The 22540-nt window shown below is 41.1% G+C and overlaps 2 protein-coding genes across 2 annotated transcripts; one reads left to right on the top strand and one right to left on the bottom strand.

The window, feature by feature from the left end:
• The first annotated feature begins 223 nt into the window (after nucleotides 1-223).
• On the top strand, nucleotides 224-22140 carry ift74 (intraflagellar transport 74). The gene is made up of 19 exons (XM_071895341.2): nucleotides 224-352; nucleotides 656-797; nucleotides 1038-1086; nucleotides 1547-1645; nucleotides 2824-2884; nucleotides 3935-3994; nucleotides 4636-4697; nucleotides 12007-12145; nucleotides 12315-12377; nucleotides 12833-12976; nucleotides 14265-14305; nucleotides 14623-14702; nucleotides 16331-16384; nucleotides 16676-16773; nucleotides 17227-17353; nucleotides 18175-18338; nucleotides 20018-20143; nucleotides 20673-20733; nucleotides 21330-22140. Exons 1-19 carry the CDS (start codon nucleotides 224-226, stop codon nucleotides 21443-21445), a joined length of 1815 nt encoding a protein of 604 aa, XP_071751442.1. The 3' UTR covers nucleotides 21446-22140.
• LOC139908582 (leucine-rich repeat-containing protein 19-like) lies at nucleotides 5496-9255 on the bottom strand. Its single transcript, XM_078291506.1, has 7 exons — nucleotides 9194-9255; nucleotides 8638-8882; nucleotides 8246-8308; nucleotides 7760-7896; nucleotides 6362-6574; nucleotides 5703-5887; nucleotides 5496-5672 (listed from the first exon to the last, which is right to left on the bottom strand). Exons 1-7 carry the CDS (start codon nucleotides 9248-9250, stop codon nucleotides 5496-5498), a joined length of 1077 nt encoding a protein of 358 aa, XP_078147632.1. The 5' UTR covers nucleotides 9251-9255.
• Nucleotides 22141-22540: the final 400 nt, after the last annotated feature.

Here is a 22540-nt window from a genome sequence, read left to right as displayed (position 1 = left end):
GTGTGCAAGCAACATTATATCTGAGTGCAAGCATACAGTTTGAGCAGAAGCAGAGCAAATCTAAGTGCAAGCAGGAGATATTTGAGTGCGAGGACAGGGTTTGAGGGAAAGCATTACAAAATCTGAACGTGAAATCAATAAATCATGCTCTCAAATTGAAAGACCACGCTCTTGATTAAAGATAGGAAAAAATCTCCATATTATGTTCAGGTGTTTTTGTGCCATGGCGAGCCAGCGGCCTCCCTCTGGTCTGGGCAGGCCAGCGAGCCGTGGTGGATCTCTGGTTCCAGGGGCTGGAAGACCCCCGACGGCTGCCAGACCTCCTCCCACAGCTATACGTGTTGCAACTGGGGTAAGTCAGCTACAGTTCTGATACATGTCAGCCATCTTAGTGCAGATCCCCAATGGCCAGTGGTTCCCAAACAGGGACCTTTGAGGTAGTTTCAGGGGGTCCTCCAGCAAAACAAGAACCAGTATTATCAGAGAATGATGGGTGGCATAGGAGCCCACCTGTCAAATATGGTTGCTGTAGGACTTATGGTTTCTGAGCTGCAGACACTTTTAGCAGAGAAAAATAAATAAATAAAGAATAGTAGGAGTAGAATAGTAGGAGGAGGAGCCCTGTCTTATGGTCATTCTTTCCTCTTCCTTCCAGATGGTTCCAGGTACGGGGGGTCATCCTGGTACGAGGGGGGGCGGCCCCATCACCATCCCTGGAGTCCTGTCAGCCCAGATCAAAGTGACGGACAGGCCCGTCACCCAACAGGGGCTCAGTGGGATGAAGACTGGCATGAAGGGTACGTCTGAAGTATAATTACTGTCATTTTTTGGGAATGCTAGGGCAGACTCCCATGGACATTACATCTGGTATATTAGTGTTAGTCATGCTAGCATGGATCGCTCTACACATTTCAGTTGTGAGTCTCAGTTCTCTCTCTCTCTCTGTCTCTCTCTCTCTCTCTCTCTCTCTATCTCTCTCTCTCTCTGTCTATCACTCTATCTCTCTTTCTCTGTCTCTCTCTCTCCCTCCCTACCAGGACCTCAGAGACAGATTCTGGATAAGTCATACTACTTGGGACTCCTTAGGTAACACACGCTACTATTAGTACTGCTTCTGCTTCTGCTTCTGCTACTGCTACTAATACTACCACTATTAGGCCTACTACTTGTGACAGCGGTTCACAGTCTATGGGAAGGGTTTTCTGGTTTCTGTGTTTTCTGACCTAAATACACCACAACTTGAACAGAGCACTATAATAAATAGTCCAACAGTCTATGAGAATTAAAAGGGTTAGGGCTATTCTCTCTTCCAAAGATGGCAAACTACTACTACTACTGCTACTACTACAACTACTACTACTGCTACTAAACCTCTAGGCTACTGCTACCCCCATAATGTGTATATATCACATAATGCTCTTTTAAAGTTTGACTTGCAGTTGGGATATATACGCCTTTTTGAAAGTTTCTTCCCCCGGTCATACCTCTTCCATGCAGGTCCCTCTCACTGTTTAAAAGTGAATATTGTCGCTGTTTTTGTTGTTAGGAGTAAGATCAACGAGTTGACCGCAGAGACCAGCAAACTGCACAAAGAGATCGACAACTTCAACCAGGAGAACTCTGTCTATCTGTCCTATGAGAAGAGGTGAGGAATGGTAGTACTATACAACTGCCATTTTTTGCCATAAAGCCCTAAATTAATAGTCGTATTTTTTTCACCATGCAGCGCAGGCTTATTTTTAAGTTTCATTTTTCAATGCCAAATGTAGCTAGTAGTATTGGTTCTTTACATAGAGTTATATTTAGGTGAGGCAGAGTTGGGAAGTAAAGCGTCAGGAAAATGCCATGAATTGTGTCGTTCACCAAAAGATGTGAATGGGACCGGCAGCTGTGTTGGTTTTATTTTCTCATGTTGTATTACATTACTGACATAGCAAGTTTGACCCACGTGCATGAATCTTAGATTAATACAAGACAGGCTTATACAGTATGCCAAACATGTTGGACATCATGTCACTAAACTTACTGATATCCTTTATGTTCTGCCTATTTATAGTTCAGAACTTGCATGGACTTTCAATCAAATCAACTTTTTTTGTTTTTAAATTGGTCTCAAATCCAATTCTAGGTAGCATTAAAAAGGTCTTAAAAATGTAAATTCACTTTCTGATATCTGCACTGTAAACCTCACCTTGTTTCTGTGGGTCAGCCACTGCACAGTAATTGGGTAAAGGTTTGAATCGAACACTAATACTGTGCAAGACAAAAGTAAGCACATCACTTTTCAGAATGCATACGTTGATTATAGGTCCTCACCGCAGCACCCCCAGACATCCTCAGCATTCAGCATTCACAGCAGTCAGTGACTATGTAACCCTTGCTTGATAGAAAAAGTGTGTTATTGGAATCACATTGGTAGAGCAAACGAACAAATTAGTTTTCTCTTTTCACCTCTCTTTCGCCAACAGTGAAGGAAATGAGATTGTTGAGAACTGTGAGATGAATGTGCGAATATAATCTGTTAGCTCTTGAATGCAATCCCAACAAGAGAAACAATGTTTGCTCTGTTCATCGCTGTCTTTTACTAACAAGAAAAATAGGAGAAGAGATTTAAAACCACTTGTTGAAAACCAATCTGCACTAAAATACGATCATACCATCAAAATGATTGAGGCTTAGCATAATAGAATGTCACACGTCACCAGTGATGACAGGGCGTCTCAAAATTGGGTTTAGAAACGTGGTTGATGCACTGACATGTGCATAATAACTGACGAAAATTTCCTAAATGACCAACCCTTTGTTGTCTTCTGTCCTCTGCAGAGCGGAAGGCCTGGCTGGAGAGATTAAGGATCTGCAAGGCCAGCTTGCCGACTTTAACATGGTAAACAACTGTAAAGTGGTAGATGTTGCCCAACTTTATGATTTCACATTTACATTTCAGCCATTTAACTGATGCTCTCATTCAGAGTTACTAACAAGTAGCCACTGTAGAATAAGCTTCAAGTCCACTAATAGTAAGAACATTTATATTTACACTTTATGCATTTAGCTGATGACATGATATCCAGAGTGACTTAATGAGTGCAACAGTAGAATAAGCCAACATTTTTGAATCACCATCTTCACCAGTGGGTTAGTGCTAAAGGATTGCAAGCAGGGTGGGAAATGGAACCTATCTGGCTCTTAAAGTACAAGGTGTTTGAAAAGTCTTGACTGGTTTATGCAGGACAGCACCCCCCCATTACACACTGCCAGTGCATGGCTGGTTGAATGACACATTTCCTAAGCAATGAATAGGAAGGTGGACTCTAGGAGTGGGTGATATTGCCTAAAAATAACATTCCGATATTTTCAGGCATTTTGACAATATTTTTCAGCTCTATAAAAATGTAATAAAAAACATTTAATTTTCCATCTTGCAACACAATGAGTTAGCTGCGCCACTGTGTGTTATGTTGGCATACAAACTTCACCAGTGTTTCAATTGACATGAGGGTGACAAATATAGTGACAACTTTTTTGGGTGAACATTTCTTGTAATAACGATTTTACTGCAAACAATATCATATTAATTTCATTTTTATAAAGCTGAAAAATATTGTCAAAAGTTGGCTCCCAGATCCCCTTACTTGAATCCTCTCAATTTTGCTCTCTGGTGCTTCCTGAAGGAAAATGTTTTTTCTGTGAAAATCCAAAACCAGCACCATCTGCAGCAGTGAATGACTGACGCCTGCTCTGGATATGCTGAGCCACTTTGGCAGCCAACCAGCCGTCATTTTGAGTCCTATTCTATTCTAGAAATCCAATTGTTTGGTAAAATAGCGAAGATGGCTGGTGAATTTTGAAAACAAAAAGTGTCTTACTACTGCAAGCAAAGCTGGAGGAATAGGTTTACATTGGTGATATTTATTTATTTTTATTGTATATCTAGCTGGTGGACAAGCTCAACACCAGCACCGAGATGGAGGAAATGATCAACGACTTCAACATTGTGAGTACCACTTGTAGACGGAAACATTATCTTCATTCATGAGTGTTCAAGCCACCAGCAACTCTAGGAACCAGCCTCCAGGAGTCGCTGTTTATATTCTGTGACCTGAGAAAAGTTGCCCATGTTGACCTCATTTTGTTGCCACAGAAAATGTTGACCACCAATTTGTGGACATTTCTGATAAAGGTTTTACCATAGGTATTCCTGTGTGGATATAGGTAAATATTTGTAATAATCAATTGTAATCAATTGATGACTTAGAATTTTGATGATATAAAAAAATCTAAACAGTAAAGAAAAGTAAACAATGATTTATTTTGCAATTGGGATTTGAGCTGTTTTACAGAATGAACGTCTGTTTTGAAATATTAAGTGTAAGAAATGTGCCAAATAGAGAAAAATCAGGTTCTAATGCTTGCCACTCTGAGCGCTAAAAACATGGTAAGCTTTCAGTGTTACAGTCCCACTTACAGCACTTCCTTTTTGTTGAAAATGTTGTGAATCAAGAGGGAAACGAGAAGATGTAGGAGAAGGAGATGTGATTCAGTGGGGAGAGGGTCTTCACATAGACTCTGTTCCTGCAGTCTTTCTATTCACGCATAGTGAAAGCAGCCTCTCTCCTTCTCTTTCTTTCCTCCCAGTTGAAAGCCCAGAATGACAGGGAGGCAGAGAGCATTGATGTCATCTTCACTGAGAGGAGGGAGTAAGTACCTGGTGGGAAAGCGTTTGCAGGCTTCTCTTTGCTTTGCCAACCTTTTTTATTCATAGGCTACAGATAATGTAGAAAACGCAAACACAAGCTGTTCCACAATTGACAAGAACATGGTATATGGGTGGCAACATTCTCCCAATAAACAGGCAGTCAGCCCTCCTTTTCACTGTTACATGTTAACAGCGGGGTTAGCAGGTTAATTCAAGTTTACAGAGAAATTAGAATGAGCCTAACTAGGTCTAACTGATCAACAATCAACCATACAGAATGATATAGGACAAACATCAGGAAGAGCAAAACACACAAAAACAGATTTTAAAGAACAGACTATGTTCTTTAATCAAGTTGTCGATCAGCAATGCTTTGTTTGAGTGCGATCTAATGTTAAAGAGCCGCACCCAGCCGCACACGCTCAGTGTCACTAATAGCATTGGGACGTTCAGTAGCAGTGCAAGTAGGTTTAATCTCAATTAGGTTAGGTTGTTTTCAATTCAACAGCACACAGCGTTAGTTCTGTAAACACTACGTCACATCCGTCCTGTCAGGAGAGGTCATGTGACTTTCGTCACCTTTAAAAGACTAAAACATCTTTGTAAGATTAAACATCTTTGTTGATGTTTAATCTCAGTATTGGCTAGAATCTTCTAATGTCAGTATTGGCTCTGTTTGGACCCTAGAAGAAAACCAGAATGAGCTCCTAGTTTTTAGAGTGCAACTGTGGCAAATTTCCCCTTGTGACGTCACTGCCCAGTCCTCTTTCCATTGTTTCACAAGCCACAATGCGCTTCCTCATGCTTCCTCCTCCGTAGCAGCGCTGCTGTACCCCTTCCCTCCTCCAGCATGATAGTCTGCCCTCTCGATGTACAGATCCTCAATGTACCCATCCTCCTCCTCCTCTTCTTTCTCTGCCCTCCCGTTCTCCTGGCCGTAAGTGAACATCTCGGGCTGTTGCGCGTCCAGTCTGTGCTTAGCGTATATCCTGGCCGCCATGAAGACACCTGGCACAACCTCCTCCTCCTCATTGTCCTCTTCGCGAAGTCGCTGATGGCGGTAGCTGGAGAGGAGCTTGTGCCAGGTGGGCCACTTGATGGCACACACGATGACCATGGAGGTGCTCAGCGCAATGGCCGCGACACACAGCGTGAACTTCCAGGTGTTGCCCAGCACTGGAGTCTGGTTTTCTTGGGGGGGGGGGGGGAAGACAGGTTGTTAGATCAGAACACAGTTTAGATTGTTATGTTTTGTTTGTTTGAACATTCACACAAATGATAAAAACTCAGAAACAGTGCATCAGAAAGGTTGACGAATAAGATATTGGGTATGATTACATGCACAGTTTTGTAGTTTTAACCTGATTAAAGAAATACTCTGTACTACTATGAGGATAGCAAATCTTGTGTAAATGCCTTAGTCTGATTATCATCATAATTGGTGTAAGCATGACCCGGATAAAACACTTTTTGCAGTCTTTCCACTTATTAGGCCATGCTAACAGTCTGATCTTTGTCTGATTTCATTCAGTTTTTCAATATTGCGCATGTGTCAAAAAGGTTGCAGAAGAAGTTAACCCAGATACAGTGGCAGTGTGTTTGTTTACACAAATGACAACGTGGTTAATACTCAATACAAGTTTTTCTCTCTCTTCCTTGCCGTACCTTTGTTAGAGATGCTGTGGTTCTGGCTTGACGTGGCCCTTGACATACTGGGTAGGCCCCGAGGTTGCTGGGTGCTGACCGGTCCTGGTGATGTTAGTAGTGGTGGTTTTGCAGTAGAGGAGGGTGGCGGTGATGGGTAGCATATAGCTGTAGCCTCCAGAAGACCGCCACCAGCTTGCTTCTCTGGAGAGGCACACAGGGCCCCGGGCCCCGCTGTAGAGCCAGACAGGACAGCATCACATTTAGCATTTATTTAGTTAGTGTCTATTTTTCTTACTTCCTCTCTTCCTCTCTAAGCTTTCTTTCTAAGCTTAATTTCTCCAGGAAAGGTTTTTTCAGCTCCATCCTGCAGTTCCGCACATTCCTACTATTATGGCCTCACAGATTTGGCTCCATCATAAGAGGGCCGCAGTCATAAGAGGCCGAGTTCCTCCCCTTTAACGACCAAAACAATTATAAGAGACCTAAACCTACAAAACTGCCGGACCCCCTTCCCCAAAAGAAAGGGGGGAAAGAGAAGAACTGTACAAAAAATACAGAAAACAGAAACAAGTCTTGCAGTGAGGCATGCTGTTCCCTCCTGTCATTCCCCAGGGAGCTTTTATAAGCACCACCCAAAGGTGCCAATAAGGCAGCTGATTAGAGCAACTGGGAACATATGAAGAAAAACAGAGAGGGAAAAGGGAGGGAGAGAGAGAGAGGGGAGCACATAACGCCCACATGGGAGCTCCCCAAAAACTAAAAGATGAAAAGGTAAATACAAGTTGTGCCAATGTAACTAGGGTTACTATTACACTACTATATCACTACTACTGTAGTATGGCTAGGTAACATCTGGGCCAGGGATTACATTAGGTTCAGCTTTAGAAATGAATGAGTCACAGCTACTGTTAGGGTTGAAGGGTTGGAAAATAACAAAGTAATTATTAATTAATTCTAAAACTAAAATAATAAACCGGTTACAGTGTCCAATGTCAGTCAGTCAGTCATTAGTCAATGATTGCTGTAAATGTTAAACCCAGGTAAGTCTGTGTATCAGTTTAGTTTGGTTGTGTGTGTGTTGCTACTCCACATATTTACACTTAAATATCTAAATTGGCATTTTACAACTTTAAGCAGTTGGCAACATGAACCAATACAACCTTATTAATCTTACTCAAAAGATAGAAATTGTACAAAAACATTTTAACAGTTGGCACTAAGCCTCAAAAGGCCAATGCCCCACCTTGCCCCCACAACCTGCATCTGTGATGACACATAAGGTCTGCCCTGAGACCAGCAGACCAGCTGCGCCTTCCCCATAATGTCTGCAGTGTAGGAATTGTAAGTGTCTGGATGAGGGTGTCAGCTAAATGACTAAAATTTAGAACTGTAAATTGTAAAACTGCAAAATCTTACCGATGGCAACACCTGATGCATTGAGCTCTCCAATGCTGTGCAGCAACAGACAGGAACAGTTCCAGGGGTTTTCCTGCAGGTCCAATGACCTCAGATGACCCAGATTGTCCGTGGTGTTGCTGTCCAGAACCTCCAGACTGTTGCCCCTCAGGTCCAGCGCCTGATGGAACCACAACTACTGTAACCACTAAGTCCCAGTTTCACCAATCTACAAGATGGGATGAAACTAGCTTCTAGTGCTTGAAAAGAACAATTAACTCATCCCAATTGGTATAGAATAGAACTGTACATATATTCAGTATATACACCACAGACTCTACCAGCACTGACCGACGTACAGAGCCCAGCTCTTATTCAACTGCTCCACCCAGAGTACCTAATAAAATGGAATAGATTGGAACAGAACAAAGTAGAGTAGAAATCTACTGTGGTTTTACCTGTAAGTTGTTTAGCTTTCTGAATAGTTGTGTAGGGAGAGTCATCAACAGGTTGTGGGAGAGGTCCAGCTCTACCAGGTCATCCAGGCCAGAGAAAGCCTCAGGGTCCAGCCTGCAGCGACAACACAGAGTAGTAGCAGTATTAATACTGTAACAGTAACAGTAGTAGGAGTAGCAGTAGTATTATCAGTGGAAGTAGTAGCAGTATAATAATAAAGCAACAGAAAACATGCCATCCTCCACCAATGATGCAGAACATGTCACCTTGTTTTGACCTGTAATTGCAGCGCCTCCTTGGGCCAGTCAGTGTAATTTATAAGATTCTGGAACAGTGATGAGATGCATCATTCCCCCAAGGTTAATCAAAATCCACTGCTGGATTTTGTTGAAACCACAAACGGTCGCTTGAATCACACACTCCCTTTTCCTTTTCTTATTTACCTGCTGATGTTGTTTCTGGAGAGATGCAGTACTCTGAGGTCTGGTACTACAGAGAAGTACTTGGCTGGTATGACGGTCACCAGGTTACTGTCCAGGTGGAGTTCGGCCAGCCCAGAATAGGTAGCCAGGGCTAGCCGGTCGGTCTCATTCAGAATGATCTGGTTCCCCTTGAACACCAGCTTAACACATGGACGATTCCCACCATGAGGAATCACTTGCAGTGCCCTGTTGGTCAAGTTCACTACCTGTTGAAGAATGGATGGATAGATACAATGAAGCAGTTGTGAGAAAAAATGTGTAAACCCTTTGGAATCATTAAACATTAATTTCTCCTACATTGTGGTCTGATCTTCATCTAAGTCATAATAATAGATAAACACAATCTGAATAACCATATAAGGCACAAACAATTGGACTTAAAACATAAAGACATGAAAAAGTATAATTGTAATCTAGGAACTGAAGCTTATACTACCATTTCAACTCATTGTATGTCACTCTGGACGAGCGCTAAATACCCAAAGTGTAAATATAAATGTAATAAATACTTTCCCACCGATTCATCCTCTGCCGCAGCCTTTGTGGAATAGTCCAGGATACTCATGGCTACCATCCCAGTCAGCCATGGTAGTAGGAGCAGTCGCCGCCACATCGCTATGATCCTTCTGTCCTGAAAGGGAACAAACACAAAACCCTCTGGGTAAATATGGGCGTCGCACACATGAACACGAGGGATCACACACTAGCCGATTCTTTTTCCAATTCGTCCGGAATGCTCCATGGTTCAGAACCTACAGGTTACAGTTTACTAAAGTGACATTATTACAATCATAACATTGATGAAGAATTTTGTATGACTTTTGTAATTGTATACTTATCCAGGCACATTGCCATTTTATGCCATTTATATATTCTAGTTGGGAATCATAGAACGGGAGTTGTTGTAAAAGTGACTTCCCCTTCGGTACATTCTCTTTTTCTTCTTCCTCGAGCTAAACTCCCATTGGCTGTTGACAGGATTTCTCTCAGATTTCAGTCTCAGTGAGTCTTTGATCGCTTCACATTACACAAGCCCTGCCAGACTGGGCCTGACAACATCAAACCGAGTCTTGACCGTGTGCACCGACCGCCAGGCCCGAGTGCCACCCTGTCCCTGACTCACCCCGATGATGGGGTTTGGGGCTTAGAATCAGTGCTGTCCATGGCAACTAGCCTCCTCCGTGGTGCTAGGGATGCTTGGCGTGTCTGTCTGTCTATCTATCCTTTAAAAAAACGAAATACTAGCTCCTCCTGACTTAATTAATTAATAAATTTTTCCTCGTGCAATGGCACTGTCATATGTTTCTGCCTCCCACCCCCATTCCCTGTGTAGCTCAATGTATTGAGCAAGACCCTACCACTGCCAGGGTTAGGGGTTCTATTCCATGTGTAGCTCAATAGAGCAAAGCATTAACACTGTTAACGTGAAAAGCACCAACAGCTTTCAATATCTGTTACAGGATCTTAACTAGGGCTGGCGGATTTTGACAAAATTAATATGATAATCATACAAATTATTTCAACATTGATATACAACAATATCTGCTAACATGCAAAATGTTAAATAGTTAAATTGATGTTCATGTCATTGAACTGCATGGTAATATAAAGCATGCTAACTAATTTTCTAATAATATTTCCTAATGTGTCTCAGATCTCATTTTGTGAGATTTTAGTTAATATTTGCTTTTTATCATTAATTTAGACTACAGAATTATGTATCACGATAACCCAATATCACCACTTCATCATGATATGATTCTATTGAAAGATGATAAACGCTAATATTGAATTCTTGCCCAGCCCTAATCGGAACCATTTTAAACTTTTGGCCCAAGATGGCCTACAGGCTACTGAAGAAAATGTAGAATTGTTTCAGAAATCTAGCAAGTGGTTAGTGAGAAGGTCCTATTACCCCCTAATTAATCAAACCCCTAACCTGCTGTCATTGTTAAGTCACTTTGGATACGAGCACTAACTGCATGCCTATAATGTCAAATGTAAATGTCCTTACTGTTGGTTGTTTGTAATGGTGATGTCGGAATTGATGCTCGTTCAACTGTTGCTACTCAATCACTAAGATAAGAGTGTCAGCTAAATGGCTTGTGATCTCCGATTTGAACCATATTCTGTTACTTATCAGTATTATCGAATAATAACCAAAGATTCCTTGAAATTCTTACCTGTAGCTCTACGAATGCTAAGCTGAATTGATGTTAAACTCTGTCACCTTGAAGCAGCCAGCACAGCAAGACCTTTGTTCCTTGTTGTAAAAAGTAACGGCTGACCTAGTCTGTTTTATGCTAGCTAAACATTAATGATTTTACAAGTCACTCTTCCTTCCTTCCTTGCTTCCTTCCTTCCTTCCTTCCTTGCTTTGCTTAGAAATATTCCAGCTTTTGACTGTAAATACCTTTCATTTAATACCTAGAATAATACTTTAGATACTTATTTATAAGAGGTATTTAAAAAGTTGGCTTTCGACTGGTATAACCTATCCTTATGAGGGAATAAATATAGAAGGAAGGAAAGAAAGAAAGAATGCAGAGTAAATAAAGCAAGGGTGAGGGAGAGAAGATGATAGAAGGAAAGAAAAGGGGTTAGAAGGCTGGGAGGAAAGAAGGAACAGAGGGAGGGATGGAGGGAAGATAGGAAGGAAAGGAGGCAGGACAAAAGGAAGGAAGGGAGGAAGGAAGGATGCAAGGAAGGGAGGAGGTAAGGGAGGGAGGAAAGGGGGGTGGAAGGAAAGATAGAAGCAAGGAAATGAGGTAGGAAGGAAGGGAGGGATCCAGTGAGGATGGATGTAAGCAATTTTAGAAGGAAAGAAAGATAGAGGGAAACGAAGGAGATAGGAAAGGAGGAAGGTAGTAATAGAGGAAGCATATAAGGCTTTGAGGCCGGAGAAAGGAATGATAGAAACTCCTCCCCTCCTTTTTTCCTTCCTGTCTTCCCTCTTCTTTCCTTTCCCTCATTCCATTCATTCTTTCTCTCCCCCATCCCTTGTTTCCTGCTTTCCTTCCTTTTTTCCCTCCCACCCTTCCTCCTTATCACCTATCTTCCCTTCCACCCTTCCTTCCTACCAGCTTTTCTTTCTATCTTCTTCTTACCTCCTCCTCCTTCCCTCCCTCCCTTCCCTCCTTCATCCCTCCTATCCTCACTCTCCTTCCTTCCTCCCTACTTTCCGCTCTTCTTCCTTCCTTCTTTCCTTCTTCCTTCCTTCCTCCTACCCTTCCTTCATCCTTCCCATCTTGCCTTTAGCTAAACACCTTAACTGTAAACTTAAGCATTAGCAAATCATCACTTTGTGTGTGTGTGTGTGTGTGTTTGCAGGAGAGAGGAGGCCATCAGGGCGATCGAGGAGGACATCGGGAGAGAAAGGCGAGTTGCTGACGAGGTTGTCAAGGCGATGCCGGCCGCCAAACAGGAGAAGTACATCGCCATGACAACAGCCAATGAGGAACTGCTACAGGTATTACTGTAGTGTTAGTGTAGTTTACTGTTGTATTAGTGTAATATCCTTATGGTGCTGCTGTGTGTACAATAAATGTACATCCCTCTCTTTCTCTCTCTCTTTCTCATCTCCTCGCCTCTCTTCCTCTCTTCTCCTCTCCTCTCTCTTCTCTCTTCCTCTTGTCCAGGAGCTGTCTGTTCGTCAGGAGGAGCTGGATATCCTGCTGACCAGGAAGGAGGCCTACGAAGCCGTGAGTCGGTTCAAAGGTCAAAGGGCAAATGGATGAAGGAAGGAGGGGGAGAATGGAAAGAAGAGAGGGCGAATAGAAGGGAGGGAGGAGGAAGGAATGAAAGAAGTGTGGAAGAATGGAGGGGTGGGAGGAATGAAAGATCGAAGGGAGGAAAAGCAGGAACTTGCAAGTTGCAAGTACATACATCCCGACCCTGTGTGGGCTATGATAGGAGTAGTAGTGGCAGTAGTTGTAGCGGTAGTAGGAGGAGTAGCAGTAGTAGTAGTAGTAGCAGTAGCAGTAGTAGTTGTAGTAGCATTAGTACTAGTAGTAGTAGCAGCAGCAGCAGTAGTAGTAACAGTAGTGGTAGTAGTAGTATTAGTAGTAGCAGTAGTAGCAACAGTAGTGGTAGTAGTAGTGGTAGCAGTAGTAGTAGTAGTAGTATCAGTTGTTTAAATGATATTCCCTGTGTGCAGGAGCTGTCCCACTCCCAGATGAAGCAGGAGGCAGTGCGGCTCCATGAGTCTCTGTCGGTGCTGGAGGCGAGGCGTGACGGCATGGAGGCTGAGGACAAAAGCCTGGGCTCCCCCCAGGAGGAGAGGGAGAAGTTATTTAAACAGGTTGGCTTCACAACTAGCTAAAGGATGGCTAAATATGACTAGAATAGACTATGATAATGATAATGAATTTTTATTTATAGAGCACCTTTCATACAAGGACAGTAGCTCAAAGTGCTTTACAGGATGGCAAAAGAAGGCAGATAAAAGTAACACAGCATCCAGTCAATGTATTTTAAAAACAGGGAAATTAAAAATGGGGAGAGAGAACAGGATGTACAGAGAAATCATGCAAAGAAATGTGTATTATTTCTATACATCAATATATCATTGTCAAATTAATTGTGATAGCTTGGGAAAATTACCATAAACAAATGGGACCATGGCTGAGACGAGTGGTAGCCTCTAACTCATGTCAGTGGTATTGTTAGTGCAAGTGTCAAAATTAAGACCATATTTCCCATAAATCCTGTTGCTTTCTGTCCCTTCTTCCTCTCCCTGCTCTCTTTGGTATTTCCATCAGTCACTCTTTCCACCAGAAACTCTTAAAGCTTTAGCTCAGTTTGTGCTGGGTGCCCTCTTCATGTTTTGTACTGTAAAACAATTCCCTTTGTGCCATAAACCAATCCAGCAGATTTCCTGCTAAACTCAACCTACCAGCACAATGTAAAATGCAGTGTAGAGGCTACCTGATGGTCTCATTTGTTTACTGTAATTATACTGATGTCTCAGAAAAATGGTAATGATTTATTGATGCTAAACTTAGCTAAGATTAAAGCTAAGATAAACTAAGTTGATTGAAACTACACTTGGCTAAACTAAACTAAGGTATAGTTAACTAAGCTAAACCAGACTGGACTGAACTAAACTAAACTAAAATTATTTAAAGTAAACGTACCTAGAATATGCTAAATTAAAGTAAATTAAGCCAAATTAAACTAAGTTAGCCCTTGCAAGCCAAAGTAAAGCCAAACTAAACTTGAGTAGACCTGACAAAACTAAACCAAGTGAATCTAAGATAAACTGAACATCATTACAATAAAATAAAGTAGAACTAGAACTATACCCAATATCAGACTAAGCTAGACTTGATTTGACTAAACTAAATTAGAATCTGGATCAGAATCACTTTAATTTGCCAAATACAAAGCATGTAAATATAGGTTACTGTGACACAGTAAACTGTCTTGTCTAAAGCACTACGAGCTGTAGCTTGAGATCAGCTCAGCTCAGATTTTTGTCTTTGCTAGCTAGCTAACTAGCCAGCAGGCTAACAGCTGCTAACAGCTAACAGCTTTTAAAACCAAACTTCTAGTAAGCACTTGACTTGAGCTCCTGTTATGCTTTCCAGGTGAAGGAAGACAACCAGGAAATCGCCAGCATGGAGAGACAGTAAGTATTAGACTAAACCAGAACACACTGCTGTTGTCACACCAAAGCCACGAATCTGCAAAAAAGCTTCTCAGGAATGATTTTTATTTTAGTTAATTTTATTTATATATTTTTTAAATTGCTTTCGAAACTCACTTTCTGGCCCATGCTCTGTTTTGGAAAAAAAACTTCCCACCCATTGGAGTTTCAAGGCACTCCTTGTAGTTTTGATAATTTAAAAACTGAAGCTCATTGTACTGCTGCATTATCACTGTGTGTGTGTGTGTGTGGTGTGTGTGTGTGTGTGTGTGTGTGTGTGTGTGTGTGTGTGTGTGTAGGCTGGTAGAGACCAGGGAGAGGACCGGTCAGGTGGCTGAGGAGATCCGACGGATGGAGCATGACACAGAGGAAGCTCATGGTAACACACTGGATGACCAGTTTACTCACTGACTGGCTGCTATACTGACTGGTTTACTGACTGACTTTACTGGTTGACCATCTGATTTACTCAGTGACTGACTAATTGACAATTGACTGGTTTACTGACTGATTGGTTAACTGACTAGCTGGCTGACCCCCCCCCCCCCCCCCAGCCTGTATCAAAGTCTTCTATTCTCTTTTTGTCTTCTTCTTTGCTTCCCTCTCTCCTGTTTCCAACAACCAGGCGGTAAGACAATCAACAGTTCCGCAGTTGCAATTAACCAGTTCATCTGGTTTTTAGATGCGAAGCAACTCATGAATCTGTAAAGTAACTCAGTCACTCACTCACTCACTCACTCACTCACTCTCTCAGTGATATTTGTACTACATCAGTGCTACAGTAGTACTACCTCCCCCAGTATCTGCCCTGCATTAGTACTGCAATAGTGCTCCTTCACCCAGTATCTATACAGCATTAGTATTACAGATGTACTACAGTACGTCACCCTGTAGGTGAGGTAGTAGGCTGCTACATTTATCCCTCAGCTACCATGAAAACCACTATTTAGTATTATTAGCATTCCCCATTGAAACCATTGAGGTTGGCTAGCCACAAGCTAGCTTGTTAGCTTGTGAATAGTGCTACATTTGTCTGCCAGGTAACGTAAAAACAGCTTGTGGTGGCCAAACCCGGACAGTGTTCTACTCATCATTTTACCAGGGGTGGAAAGAGTGCTAAAACATCCTCCTCAAATAGAAATACTGTTAACTTGCTGAAATTTTACTTAAGTAGAAGTAAAATCACTGGTGTAAAACTCTAAGTAAAAGTAAAAAGTAGCTAATTTAAAATGTAATCAGAGTAAAAGTTACAAAAGAGAACTTTTCCAGTTCTAACTAGATTCTTTCAAAGGGAAAAATTAGAAATTACAAAATAAAGTGCACAAAGTAAACCCAGATTACTCTTCTCTTGTTTGCTGACTGACCGTTCACTGTGAACGGCTCCACAACTGGCCAATTTACAATGGCCCAGTTTCTGCTGATGGAGAGCCCACAAAATGTTCACTCTGTAATGGATGTAATTTCAAATGTAGCTAAGTTCAATACACAAAACAAACAAACAAAAACGTAGTTTAGTAAGTATTTAAAATTCAGTCAGTAAGTAAAGTCAGTAAGTCAGTAAGTAAAATTACTGACTTTAAAAAATATTATAATAAGTACACAAAAAAGCTACTCAGTTACAGTCATGGGAGTAAATGTAATTAGTTACTTCCACCCTTGCATTTTACCAAAAATTCTCCATCAGTGATAAATGTAACTCACACTACTGTTTAAGTTGAAAGTTGTTTTTAGCGTACCTTTTTGTCCAATGTCCGCTTATGGATGTTAGCACACATCATTTTGCAACATGAATGGCCAAATACAAACACTTAATTCAGTTCACGAAGGACCAGAAACCACACCAAAGAGTGTGTATCCAGGCTTGGCCAGTGATCTTTGAATGTGTCTGTACCTAACCCACTCACACACACACACACTTGGTAGCAATACTACCAGATAACATATACCTTTAATAGATAATATGGTTGCCCTAGTAACAAAATATTTGATTTTTGTCTTTCCTTAAAGGGGAGTGTCACCAGAAGTACAAGGAGCTGAAGAGGAGGGAGGAGGAGATCGACCGTGAGTTCAACTTCTGATATTTTTGGATTGAAGCTACTGATGGCCATAGTCAATATCTCTAAATATGACAATTTTCATGTTAAGTATTCAGTGTTTACCCCACATTTTATTTTTGTCAGGTGGAAAGATTTCTGAAACAGCATTTAGACCATGGGACACTAAAACTCTCCATTGAAACCCAGGATAATAATTTAAAAAAATATTCTTTTCTTTTCTTTTCTTCTTTTCTTTTCTTCTTTTCTTTCTTTCTTTCTTTCTTTCTTTCTTTCTTTCTTTCCTTCTCTCTTTCAGGGTTCCTGGACTCGTTTGAGGAGGCCAGGGCTCAGGAGCGAGAGAAGACGACGCAGACCCAGGAAAACATCGTCTCTCTCCTGGAGCACTGCAGCAGGGTGAGGAGGTGGAGGGAGACGGACGGAGAGAGGAGGGGTACTGAGGGAGAGAGGTGGACTGATAGAGAGAAAGAAGGGAGGGAGCAAGGGATGTAAGTAGAAGAGTAAGGGGGAGAGAGGGAGAGTAAACAACAACGTGGAAGGAGAAAGAAGTGAGGTGGGATACAGAGATGGAGGAGTTAGAGCGAAGGAAGGAAAGAGAGATGAAATAATGGGGGGAGAAACGAGGGAAAGGAAGGCGAGAAAGAGAGGGGAAGTGTGTTAGGGAGGGAGAGGAGATAGGACATAAATGGAAGGAAGGAGAGAAAACGAGAGATGGATAGGGGAAGGGAGTGAAAGGAGGAAGGGACGGAAAGACACAAGGTTTGGATTTGATTGTGTGTGTGTGTGTGTGTGTGTGTGTGTGTGTGTGTGTGTGTGTGTGTGTGTGTGTGTGTGTGTGTGTGTGTGTAGAACATGGCGCGGCTGCGTCAGGTTGACACGGTGACAGCCAGCGAGCTGAGGAGCATGCAGGAGGTGCTGGTCAGCAAGGAGACAGAGGTGGTCCAGTCAGAGAGCACTGCCAGGGGGCTGACGACTGGTCAGTAACACACACACACACACACGCATACACACACACTACCCCCAGTAAATGCTCCCATCACCAACACGCTAAACACAGAACTTGAATAGATAGAGCGGTCTTTCCCATTCAAATCAACGTTCCTAGACGGTCGGAGCGGCGGCCATTTTGATGTGAACTGTTAGACTAGCTTCTGTATAAACCCACTTACGGCAAGTCACTGAGGTGAGAGGTTTTACAACAAGGACCAAAGCAGTGGAACACGTATCGCAGCTGAATGGAGTTGTCACTAGATGGAGCTCTTTTACAAGTTTCTGACATCTGTGCAGTTAGTAGAAGTGGTTATAGTTGAGTTGATCTGTTTCAGCCGATGTCCGTTAGCTGTTTGAAGTTAGCGAATACTAACTTTTCTTCTCCAGTAAAGGTAGGCTAAGCTATGTTAGTTTATATTAAGGGGCTACATTAAGTTAAATGTACGTGTTTGATTATGCTAATATGCTGATTTTGACGAAAAAGAGCTAGAGAGAGAAGCACATCTTTGATAAAGCTACGTTAGCCTCGACGCACACGTTAGCTGCACAGTTCTCAAACAAGTGTGACACACTTTACAGCCTTAATGACCAGACTTGTGTTGTCACCATGGCAATTAACCCTTAAAATTTCATAGTCACCATTTTATGGTGTACTAGCCAAATTACCATGACAAACACTGGAAGGATCCATTCAAGTTCTGGGATGCTAACAAAGAAAATGCTAACTCGATCACCAAGAAAATGATAAACTCTAACCAATAAAATGCTAACTTGCATGCTGTCCTCATCTCCCCCGCCACCATCCAGAATCCCAGCGTCTCCAGCAGGACCTCGACAAGGTACAGCAGCTGGAGGGGAAGATCAGCGGTGAGCTCAGCACCCTGAAGGAGCGCGTCGCCACCATGGACACCGAGCTGGGCACTTACCGCGACCTGGACACCCTGAAGCGCACGGCGGAAGACAAGAAAAAGGTCAGAAAGACTGGCCCGTAAACCAGAAAGGTCCAAAGTTTAATCTGCATCCAGAAATGGAGGAAGTAGCAGGCAGGCAGTTATCAAATTCCTTGGTCATGCATAGTCATGTTAGCACATTGGCTGTGTTGTGGGGAGGTTTGAAAAGAGTCCACTCTTACAAAGGATGTGCCATTTTTAACACATCATATGTTAACGACAATACGTTTCTTCATACACTTCTTGTTGGGATCTGGGACAAGCAATTCCTTGATATAACGGGGAGCAGGGTCATTCAGAGTGTCATATACAAGTAGGAGGATTTAAAAATCAATTCTAGTATTTACTGGAAGCCAATGCAAAGAGTCGATTAGGGTTAGAAGAATGGATGCAATGTGGTCATTGTTCTTGGTCCTGGTTACAATTTGTGCAGCAGCATTCTGTATTAGCTGTAATCGCACTATAGTTTTCTTGGGGAGTCCAGAGAAGAGACCGTTGTTATAGTCAAGTCCAAAGTTCCAGTCTCATTTAGACATTAAGCCTCTACATTTTTTATATATTTTGCAATAAATGATAAAAAGCTAATTTTGTGACATTATTGATCGACAGTGAAAGTTAACACATCATATGTTAACGACAATACGTTTCTTCATACACTTCTTGTTGGGATCTGGGACAAGCAATTCCTTGATATAACGGGGAGCAGGGTCATTCAGAGTGTCATATACAAGTAGGAGGATTTAAAAATCAATTCTAGTATTTACTGGAAGCCAATGCAAAGAGTCGATTAGGGTTAGAAGAATGGATGCAATGTGGTCATTGTTCTTGGTCCTGGTTACAATTTGTGCAGCAGCATTCTGTATTAGCTGTAATCGCACTATAGTTTTCTTGGGGAGTCCAGAGAAGAGACCGTTGTTATAGTCAAGTCCAAAGTTCCAGTCTCATTTAGACATTAAGCCTCTACATTTTTTATATATTTTGCAATAAATGATAAAAAGCTAATTTTGTGACATTATTGATCGACAGTGAAAGTTAAGATCGGCATCTATGATTACACCAAGCATTTATCAACACACAGGTTATGATGTTAATATCCCTTGTGCATAATACAAGGTGAGCGTTCATGTAGAGGCCCAATTCAGAGTTTAACAGAATGATATGCTACCATGCAAATGAGTACCATAGAAACCATCAGGCTATACAGTCATACATCTACAGCACCATAAGACAGGCAGCAACATTCACCAGCTACCTACTCTAGCTTCAGGGTGAGTGAGAGTAGGTGAGTCATTGGGGGACACTAACACTGCTATGGTTTGAGGTTCAATTCCCATTGGTAAGCCGTGCTAAAAATGTATGCAATCATACAATCAAAAACTGTAAGCTAGCTTAGCCTATTCTTTCTGTTTCATCATATATTAAGCTAATACCACTTTGGTTGATATATATGAATGAACTAGCTAATTAGCTCAAAATAAATACAAATAAAACTATAACCTAATCATTTTTGGTTGATGTGTATCAATTGGCTAGCTAGCTGGTGAGCTCAGAATAAATGATTTCAATACAGATAAAACTATAAACCATGTATTTGTGTTTAGTTACACACAGCTTAGCTAAGCTAAGCTAAGCTAAGCTAAGCTAAGCTAAGCTAAGCTAAGCTAAGCTAAGCTAAGCGCTTGTTTGTGGTTACGGTGCAGAGACTGCAGGAGGACCGTGTTTCCCTGACTCAGCGTCGGGATTCGTTTCGACAGCTGTTACAGGAAATGAACCAAAAGCACGAAGCTTTGAAGACCAAACTTCAAGAAAACGAGACCCATGCTCAGGTTCATGCATTTTACACTTTCCATTTACTTACCTGAGCTTCAAACATCAGTCTTAGCTATATACAAGTACAAAAACATTTAACTACAGTTATAAATGATGTTGTTCCAGACACGCTTATTTTACAAGTTGGTTTTTTATATTACCAACATTATTATTGTTATAGATGTATTTCTTCAGATGATGATGATTATTATTGAAACATTTTCATCATATCTTTTTCCATTATTATTAGTATTAGTTTTTAAATTTGGTTGAAATGTACTTTTGTTTTAAATGTTAAAATAACTAATGAAATCATTTTATATTTTTATAATTTTTAAATTGTTTTATTTTTCCATATATTTATCTATCATTTCCTATTTTTTGTGTTATCTTTTTTTAATCTTTTTTATTTTTTTTGTTTTAGGATGTTGTTACAGCAGTTGCAAATTTGTACAGCTCCAGACATGCTTATCTGTGTTCTTGTGTTCTTGTGTTTCTGTGTGTGTGTGTGTGTGTGTGTGTGTGTACGTGTGCTTGTTTTTCCAGTTGGCTAACCTGGAGCGGAAGTGGCAACACTTGGAGCAGAACAACTTTGTCATGAAAGAGTGTATCCTTCTAAAATCTGAGTCATGATCTGCTTGTTAGTCATTGCCTTATTAAAGACATCAGTTCAGTTAGGAATACAAAACTACAATGGTAAAAGTTATTTAATGGTAAAAGTGTTATTCTGCTTTTCTTTCCTTGGCCCCAGTGTGCGGTAGTCTTTGCCTCTAGAAGCAGCAATACAGACCAACAATTGTGCCACTAAACAAACTCTCGAACTCCGTAATTTCAGATGTCATTTGTTTTTGGTGCACAATTTCTTTTTCTTCTTCTAGACGCACGATTTCTGTCTTCCTCCTGACATGAAAAATGGAGGCAGTAGTGGAATCTAGGGGAAGGATTTGAATGAATGAATTTTTGGCACCAACTTCAAGTTTTGCTTTGCTAAATCAGGAAGTGACAAATTGTAGAGTTGTATCCGGGGTACCAGTGATTTCAGCAAATTTCATTATCCCAAATGAATTTAATATTAGTCCTGTGCGAATAGGGCTTTTGTCACTCATCACCTCCAAACATGATAAGGATGCGAAAAGTTGTCCCTATAAAAGCGATCCATTGGCTATCGCGGTGATCTTTCCTTAACTCCAGCATCCATGTTAGTCATCGCCTCCAAATCCCAGGAGAGCGACTACACCTCGGTCGCCAAGAAAGTCACCCAGCAACTGGCCGACTACAACAAGAGCCTCATAGACGCCCTGCAGAACAACAGGAGCTGAACGCAGTCACACATACAACGGACCAACGGATGTGTTATATATAGTATATGATATTTACTACTCAATATGACATGTTTATTTTCATTGACATGGCGTTGTGGATGTGTTTCGTGTTGAAAAGTAGAACAAATGCACGTCTCGCCAAACTAGACAACAGTGAGTCAACAATATATCTATCACACACACACACACACACACACTGAAACACTTCTTCCTTCCCCTGAGGTGCATGTGTAAAAAAAAAATTGATGTAAAATTTAGATGCGCCAAACAATCTAAAAAGATGTTTCATTGAAAAGGACATGAAAAGCTGCATAATACATTTTTGGAAATATATTGTTACGTGTAGTAACAATATATTTGCTACTTTAAATTCAATTGTCTTTAAATTCCTAATAAAGGTTTTTTTTTTACCAAAATGAGTTTTACTCTCAAGTTAGTACTCATTTTACCAGATAAGCATTCAATATATGAAATCTAGAGGATACAGTGTGTAAAAGTGGCACTGTTCTGTCAACTGAACGCTTGAAAAGTACCTTAATTTAGCGGAGGTTCGTGACTATTTCTGAGCTATATTTTGTATGTAAACATATAGAAGATTGCATTGCGTTGGTTGTAAATAGTTTTCTTTGCCAGTGTGAATGTAGCTCCAAGTTCCTCTGTATTAAAGTAAAAAGTTTTGAATAAAGATTTTGAACAAATACTGATGTCATAATGAGTTAGGCACACTGTCAGTCAATGTGAAGCCAGATATTTGGGAGTAATTTTTTGTGATGCTGACAAGGTTTTTATGTAAAAATCCTTGATTCACCAAGTGGGGCTGCAACAGACAAGAGTGTCCCATCCACACTAACTGCATAGATTCCCCCTATTTGCCCACTTTAAATTCTGGTGTTGGTATGGTGGGAAATCTTCTCCACACATTTCCATTTCCACGTGAAAACTGCATATTTATTGCATACATTTTTGTCATATGTGAGTAAACGTGTACATTATCAAGTCCAACATTTACTGAACTGGAAATGTGCACTATACGTTTTCACTATTACATTTCACTGCTTTTTTCCTTCTATATGTTGTGTGCCAATTCTGTAA

This window comes from Centroberyx gerrardi, chromosome 22 (genome assembly GCF_048128805.1).
Source record: "Centroberyx gerrardi isolate f3 chromosome 22, fCenGer3.hap1.cur.20231027, whole genome shotgun sequence".
NCBI classification, from domain to species: Eukaryota; Metazoa; Chordata; class Actinopteri; order Beryciformes; family Berycidae; genus Centroberyx; species Centroberyx gerrardi.
The sequence above is the reverse complement of the archived record's forward strand: the minus strand, read 5'-3'. Positions and strand labels throughout refer to the sequence as shown.